At 42.1% G+C, this 8,591-nt stretch overlaps 1 protein-coding gene across 1 annotated transcript; it reads left to right on the top strand.

The window, feature by feature from the left end:
• Positions 1 to 426: 426 nt before the first annotated feature.
• On the top strand, positions 427 to 8,389 carry LOC114434435 (cell wall protein DAN4). The gene is made up of 4 exons (XM_028403692.1): positions 427 to 836; positions 4,666 to 5,241; positions 6,285 to 6,442; positions 7,010 to 8,389. Exons 1-4 carry the CDS (start codon positions 770 to 772, stop codon positions 7,052 to 7,054), a joined length of 846 nt encoding a protein of 281 aa, XP_028259493.1. The 5' UTR covers positions 427 to 769; the 3' UTR covers positions 7,055 to 8,389.
• The last annotated feature ends 202 nt before the right edge of the window (positions 8,390 to 8,591 follow it).

Here is an 8,591-nt window from a genome sequence, read left to right as displayed (position 1 = left end):
CATTACACCGCAGTAAACCCCGAGAGAAAGCGCCAGTCATGGTTAAAAACAAAAGATGATAATCTTCCAGTTGTTTCAGATAGTTATGTAGTCTATTTAGTTGCGTTCATTCTCAAAAAATAAAAACAGCAATATTCCCACACCAGACTCTGTTTAAGGCTCAAAAAATCGACACAGTCACCTAAATTCATACTATAATATACTATAATAATAAAAATATAGAAATAGCTGATGCTGGCTTTGCAAAGATATTGTGTTTAATTTTCTAATATGAAAGCCTCTGTGGTGTAAAAATGTTAAATATAGCCCTAATATCTAAGCAGAATTATATTACTCTCACAGATGCTGATGTCATTCCTGTGGCTGTACTGTGTTGTGCGCTCTAATTATTGTGTAATTTCGCATGTGTCCTGCGCTCTCTAGGCGCAATCTTCCTTCCGAATGCGCGTCACGGTACTGAGTCCAGACCCACTGACTATTTTGAACCAGGAACACGTGGCACTGTTTCTGGAGAGAGAGAGAGAGGGAGAGAGAGAGAGAGCTGCCAGGACGCAGTAACTCTTCCCACAGTGCCTCCAGCCACGCATACACTGTCAGGCTGCTGCGGTGGGTAGGACAGCAGGCTATACCTACAGACGATTTTTCTCGTCTTACCCCGTGTGTGTAATCGGACTGTGAACGAGAGAGAGGGACATCCTGTGAGAACATAACGAGGGAAACTACAGTTGTACAGTCATTTTGATTTGTGCTGCCAGACGATAGAGACAGGATGGAGACCAAACTGTGGGTTGCCCTTTGTGCACTTCTTCTCCTTAACTTGGCATCTGGTGACCATGGTAGGTCTTTCTTTATCCCTTAAATGCCTTCACTTTGGGCTTTTCCCCTCCCAGATTAGACAGTCATTCGTGATAGAGATGTGTACATATTACCTGCAGTCACATGCTTTTACAGATGATCACATTTGTCAGTCTGTCAGGCTGTAAACTAACAAAGCTGAGGTGAGTTAGTCTTTGTTGTCTTGTTACACCATTAAGAGACATATGAGGGTAACTGTCTGACCTCATCCTCCTTTGTGTTTCACTTTATTGAGATCAGAAGCAGTGGAACATCATACACCTCCACTGAAACCATGTCTCTTTCATACTGAACAGCTTGTATGTAAATTACCCTTCCTACATTCACATCTCTGCTTTTGGTAAACAGCATCACAAAACTGAACTGTATCTGTAACATCACTTCCTGTTTTCCCCTTCCTCCCCCGCGCTTCCTCTTTCAGCTACCATTACATTCTTACACCTCTCACATCCTGCATGTCACTCTTAACACACCGCCTGTCTCTACCTGTTCAAAAACAGATCCTACTCCTACCCCTTTCTGATTCCTTACACAGAGAAAGGAAAATTAGACTGTTGTCATGTGAAGTGGTTTTAGTGGGCGTCAGCTGCTCAGACTCAAACAAACTCACCCTATAGAACATAGCACAGCTCCACTGGAGAACATTTATTAGCTTTTAATGAACAGGGAACTACATTGTGATAGATGACACTGCTGATTATGTGCAGCGTACTGTTATTTTGTCATCTGATTGGCCTGACTGGGCTGTATAGGTAGGCTTTATTATTTAAAGCAGTAAGGTATGTGTTCAGGCACCATGCACTTTCATTAAGTACTCTCTAAATAAATACCATTTAAATGATTTCAAATAAAAATAAGCTCCAAAAAAAGGGAACTTGCATAACATACCTTCGCAAGAACACACACACATGTTGATTTCAAGCCTTAACAGTCCTTAAAGTGGCATGGCAGTGCCAATGAATTGAAAGGTGGATTACATTCAGTTACACAGAAAAAGACATTTGGTCGTCATGTGATTTAATATTTAATAGGATTTTTCACTGATAATAGAGTCATTTAGCATTCTCATATCTTTACTTAAACAACCATCAAGCATGAGAAGTTCTAGTTTGTTTTAGATAGTTAACTATGAAAAAATAGGGAGTTTTAGGGAGGCGACTTCTTTGTGTGTAAATATAACTGACCACTGAAACTTGCTTTAGTCTCACGAGAGGAAAAGTCTCAGAGCCTGGAGGCATGATGTGCAGCTTGTGTACAGCATGCACGGAGCTGTTTCACTTTTTAGTTCCATTTAATGGGAAAATGAGTTGAAAGTGATCTATATTATTAAATATAGCAGAATCACATGCTGGGATAACAGTGCTTCATGCTTTAACTGGAGCAGTCTCATGGTTCTCTGAAGGACTGTAGTAGTTCCAGCGGTGAGTGCTGAAGCAGCAGCCATCTGCATGCAGAGAAACAGTTGGCTGTTCCTCTCTGTGGCGGGGTCAAAAAGTGAGCAAAAGCTATTTCCCCAGGTAGTTGCTGCATCGGCCTGAAAGATTATGAGTAAAGACCCTGTAATATCTGGTGAAAGGTGTGTGCAATAGAGGAAACAGTGACTCTCTTTATGTATCTACACTACATTCGCACACACACAGTAAAACAGACATCGCCTGCTGCTATTTGTATTTGACCTGAGCAGCTCTAACGTGAGGGAACAAGGCCAGCATTATACAGCCAAGCACCTCTGTTTATTTATGAGCATGTCTGTTTTGGTATCATTTAGAGTTCATACAGATCTCTCTCTCTCTTCCTGTGTGTGTGTGTGTTTGCATTTCTTCCTTGCTCACTCTCATGGTGTCTGCTGATGAGCTGTGTGAGTGATTATGGAGGCAATGAAAGGCATCCGGACAGTGTGTCACTGAGCGGTAATGACTTTACATTACATTAGTGCTCTGGTCTTCATCAGTGGGAAGCAGGTAGAAACCAAAGTGGAGGCTTGTACAGTAGCGCTAAAGATATCAAGACGAGAGCGAGAGAGAAACTGAGGGTCCTAAATCAAGATGAACAAAAATGACATGCAGTTGAGCCCACACAGAGTAAAAGTCAATCGTTTGACAGTCAACTGTCTAAAGGAGAAGTGTGAGTGGACATGACCTGATGAACAAAAAACAAAATAAGACAAATTAATTCATATTTCTTCTCCATAATCTTTTCATTTTGTTAAAATGTTGAGCCATCTGACAGCTTTGACATTCCAGGCCTGTTTTAACAAGCAGTGGTGAAAACCCTTTACTTAAGCACCAGTACAAATACAACTCAAATACAAGTAAAAGACTGTTTCAGCGTAATATATATTTGAAATAGATTTATTTGTACCAGTGTTGTTTGTAAACCGAATTGTAAAGCCTACTAAAATCTACTGATGCTCTGATGGAAAAAGTGTTACATATATGTTTAGATAACTAAACTGTAAAGCTCAGTGATATCATTTTAGCTACTTCACTTTTTTTCCAATCAAACATCCATCATGGAGGTCCAACCACAAACAGCCAGAGGCGTGAGTTAGAAGCTATGCGTACAAGTGTGCTGACATTACTATGTGCCTCTACACTTTACTGTAGTGACTAAAATGTGTGTTGCAGTTTTAATAATTATTATTTATGTAACACTGGCGTGCACACTGCCCGCTACCCAGTGTTTGCTTGGAATGATGAGCAAATGTGTTTTAATGACTCCAGATCTGAAAACAAGGCAAATCTCACTCTTAAGGGTAACTTTGTGACATGTCAGAGTTGAACAACATTCAAAAAAGTGATGTGATGTTACAGTTTATCAGTTTGTCACACCTCAGAAGAATTTAATAGGAAGCCCAACGGCAGGCGCCTCAGAGTTTTGGAGCTATATTTAACAAAGTCCTTATCGCTGTTTTCCACATCCATGAGTGGGCCACAGAGTGAGTTAAACTGGTGACAGCCAGAACACACCGGCAGACTCTGAGAATTCAGCCTACACTTTCCATTCAAAAGTATAAAGCTGAAAAGGAGGCAAGTGTGTTAGGTATCAAAGAGAGGGAGAAGTGATTAAATGCTGTGTGACTTTTCACAACTGGGTGAGAAAGGTTGAAATGAAACCCGTCGGGACACACACACACAGAGGGAAACAGTCTTCCCACCTCTCACTTTCACACTCTGCTTCACACATTAGATCCATATTCAACATATTCACAGTCACCTTTATTTTTAAGAAAAAAACTGTTTTCAAGATTTTGGTAGCAGAGAGCTATGCTGTGATTTATTTCAGCCGAAGCATAATTATTCTTGCCTCTGCTGCAATACAGTAGAAATACAGTAAATAGATGTTCCATTTATTGTACTCAGATAGACAATGCACGCCTAATCATCAGGTGGTCAGCATGCCTCTACTGACAGTCCCGTGCTAACATGCTGATGTGTAACAGGTGTAGTTTTTACCACGAGCACCACAGCAATGCAGTGGTTAGCAACAGTTTCGAAGCTGCTGGTATTAAGTGTCACAGCCATTGGACGGACATTTACCTCTAAAAAAGTAGATATGAATAACATTCATATTTCATAATTAGCAGAGAGTACACAACGTACAACAGAAGCTGAAGAATTGGAACAGATTAACTAATGTTGTTTGTCAAACAACAAATAGGGGAAGCCAGAGTACCTGGACAAAGCCCACCCAGGCACGGGGAGAACATGCCAGAACCTCTGATTCAGATCCTGCAGTGCTAACTACTACATCACTGTTTCCTCAAAGAACTGCAACATTTTAACTGTAACTTTCCTTCTTTTTCTGTAGGGTCTGACGGTCCACAGAATGAAGGTCAAGAGAACCCGCTGCCATCACAAACAGGGCTTAATGAAACTCACTCCCCCACATCTCACACCTCCCTGTCCACCACTAACACCACTCACCCCAGTAACACTTCCTCTGTAAACACAGAAATCACCACGTCACCCTCAACAAATCACAGCACATCACATGTCACTGTACCTCCACTTCCTTCCTCCACCACATTGTCAAACCAGCCCCCTCAAAACACGATCAGCACTTCGACATCAACAGCTGAGTCACCTGCTCCCACCACCACCGTTACCACCACCACTGCTACTATCACCACCCTGGCTACCCCTACCATCACCACTACCAACACCACCTTAGCTACCACAACCAGCACCCAGCCCAGTTCAACCTCCAGCTCCTCTCATCAGTTTCCCACGTCTCCATCGCCGACAGCAACTTCAGAATTTGATGCACACCCCAGGACCTCCAGTAACCTCCCCCCAATGGTCACCATCACTCCATCAAGCAGCACCTCCACCCAGGCCAAAACCCATGTGGACAACCCATCCCAGCTCAACGTGGAGGGCGACAGTAAGTGCATAACTCTCTGCTGGTACATGAATTTGTTCTTGACTATTCACTGCCTGGATAGGGCAGCAGTGAACTGTCTTAAAAACAAAGGCAACGTTGTTCTTTGTCTTCTAGCACAAACCAGTACTTGCTTCTACACACACACACACACACACACACACACACACACACACACACACACACACACACACACACACCACACATCCCCCCCGTTTACATCTTATACAAGCACTGTCACCACCAAGCACTTCACAATCATGGGTTTGTTTGGGAAAGGGACAGAGGCAGTCATGGGACTCGAGAATTCTGTTTTTCTTCTTCGGTCTGACTCCCTGCCCCTTCTGTCTATCTGCTAAATGATTTATGCATCTGCAGTGTGTCTTTCTCTGTCCTTTCAGAGGACAGATAACATTTATCTTTCTGTCTTAGGAGCACCTTCATCAGGCTATTAGTAAAGAAGACAAAACCAAAATTGTCTCTTCTGGTCTGACTCTGTGTAGTTTTATTAGGCGCTTGGCACCTCGCCTCTTTCCATTAGCCAGAGGAACAGGGAGCATTCGCTGCACTGTGGTTGTTGATACTTTCAACCAGAAGGAAATAAAAAAGTAGCTAAGTTTACAAAACAGTCTTCCATAGCAACATCCATATACAGGAGTGCTCTTAAAAAAACACTATGCCTCCTGCACAGAAACATACAAACTGACATACAAACATATAAAGGTCCAGATGACCCGAGAGAATTAAGAAAACTGTAACACAGTGTGTTCTATGCAAATAAAATCAGAATATGATGCCAGTGACCTGAAGTAGTGTGCAGACAAGTTTAACATCACCATCTTGTTTGACTTTTCTGTCCTCAGCTACAAGATGAACACTCACCATGCTGTCTATATTTAGTTCACAAGGTTAAACAAGCATTAAAACAAGCCGTATCTCAGCTACTGGCAGTGTGTTAAGTCAAAGTGAAATCCATCTTACACACTGCATTCCAGCTTGTTTATTTGAGCTACCCTGCTGAGGTGTCTCCTGTGTTTCTATTCTAGCTAAAATGGTCCATGAGTCCTCCACTTTAGACCCCCTCCTGGCTGGCCTGGTGTCAGCCTTCATCATCGCTGCTGTCATCATCACTCTGCTCCTTTTCCTCAAACTGCGCAGACGAGACAACAGACCGGAGTTCCGCCGACTGCAGGATCTACCCATGGTGAGCGCGCTCCTGTGACATCTGAGCGACGCTGATGCTGTCTCAGTTAAAATATTAACCCTGTCATCTCCCATTAACCACACATGTGATATAGCTGCTGCTACAGCCAAAAAAATGTGACTAGAAATATACTTCTTGACTTTGACTGTCTCTAGGTAATTTAAGTGGTAAATCTAAGGCAACCTAAGACCAAACTCTTCTGTCTACCTAATAGCACCTTTTGTGATTGAATGTGTACTTGCCATAACTGTCAGTGACTATATATGCTTTTATTGTGAAGCAGGTATAGGAGCTAGTTTTTGCTGTGGGTGTTGTTGGAAAGGGGTTTGAATGTTTCGTGGGGTGGTTTTGGGTATTAAGACGGACTGCGAGCTGCCCCTTAAAGACACCCCTGCTTGTTAGTGGATTTGGAGCATCAGCCTAAATGTTTCCCTGTATTTCTCACCTTTATGCTAGGCAACGTGGCTAACTGGCTTTATGTTTACAAGTAATATTATTAACCAGTCTGTGGTTGTTTGTGGATAGGACACTAATAATCTGCATTGTTTTTCCATTCCTCCTGTGTAGGATGATATTATGGAAGACACACCCCTGTCCATGTATAGCTACTGATAAAAGCACAGAAGGCGCCCAAACACCCTCATCCAATCCAGACTCAGGCCGTTATGGTTGTTGGACCTGGTCTCTCTTCTTCAAGGTGCGCCACACAGAAACAACCCTGGATAGATGTAAGCACATTACTGGATTGCTTTCATTTAACCAGATTATGGAGAGAAGGACATGATCAAAACTGCAATGGACAATGAAGACAGTACCTATGATGGGTCCCTTTGGGGGAAAAAAGCCTATTCTGGTGTCAGTAATTACAAATTGGGCCCTTGTTCAGCCATCTTTTTGGGATCATAATAAATGGCCGGAGAAAAGAAATCAAACAGCCTGATTATAGTGTTAACAAGGTTGCACTTTACTTTTTCAGGAGTGGAGAAAAAAAATGAATATTTTTGTGTATGAGAAAAATGTGTATGCATTGTGTGCATTTGCAAGGGTGCGTGTGTGCGAGTCTGTTAGGGAGGTACAGTGTGTGTGTGTGATGGTTAAGTTTCTTTCTTAAAGTCCTGCTGCCTTTAGGTCTGAATTTTATATGTGTCTTTTTTGTTTCTTTCCTGGTAGTTTTGAGTTCAGGAGAGTGCCTTGGAAAAGCTCTTATTGTGTACTCTATTCCAAACAAACTTCCAAATTTACCAGTCACCCAGTCCTTTCCAGTGCTTTGTGTGATTCTCGTTTTAAAAACAACACACACTCAGGGCCAGGTAGCTGCTCTGACTTGCCTACATTTGAAGGGTTAGCCTTCAGGGGGTTAACCGTTAGGCACTCCTTTACACAATGACAGCTGCAAACTGAAGTTGGCCATTGGCCTTTCCACATAATGTCAGCATTGTCCTGTGCGTTGTAAATACTACTGATGGTTGCATCATGCATGTCTTCATGAAACTCTTCTTCTTACTGCTTTAGCATTCACCAGGCAGACATATTACATATGTTGAATGAATGAAGCTCACAAATATCCCATTGATTATATTGTCTATCAGCCAGGCTGTAAACTTGTTCTGCAAATGTGCAGGAAGGTAGGACAACAGATTCACCCACACAGCTCCTCTTAGAATGACGCATAAGTGTCTCAGTAATGGAATAAGCCAAATATTCGACATATATTTTAAGACATGGCTATAAAAGTTACCCCCTTATTTGGTGACTAGTTATTAGTAGAGGTTGCTGTCTAACATGTCTAAACTATGTCTGTGAGGGTCATAGTGAATCATTCATTCATTCATCATTTCCTTACAAAGTGTTGAAAACTGTCAAGTACAGAAGGCTGAATACATACTGAGGCTTTGCTGCCAGATGTGGATTGTTGATGATTTATGATTAAAGGTATTTTGAAACCATCCTCTGCATTTCAGAGCTCTGTTGTAAACAACATTTGGCCTCTGCACCAACAAAACACAACAACAAACACAGATCTGTAGAAGTTGGCTGTGCTGTGACACAGACTTTTATTGTTGCAGACAAAACACAACACATTTCTTTTACAGATCGTCAGTGAATGAATCAATGCGCTACTCTACTGCAGCACCACCACTGCACAATA

This window comes from Parambassis ranga, chromosome 4 (genome assembly GCF_900634625.1).
Source record: "Parambassis ranga chromosome 4, fParRan2.1, whole genome shotgun sequence".
In the NCBI taxonomy this organism is placed as follows: Eukaryota; Metazoa; Chordata; class Actinopteri; family Ambassidae; genus Parambassis; species Parambassis ranga.
The sequence above is the reverse complement of the archived record's forward strand: the minus strand, read 5'-3'. Positions and strand labels throughout refer to the sequence as shown.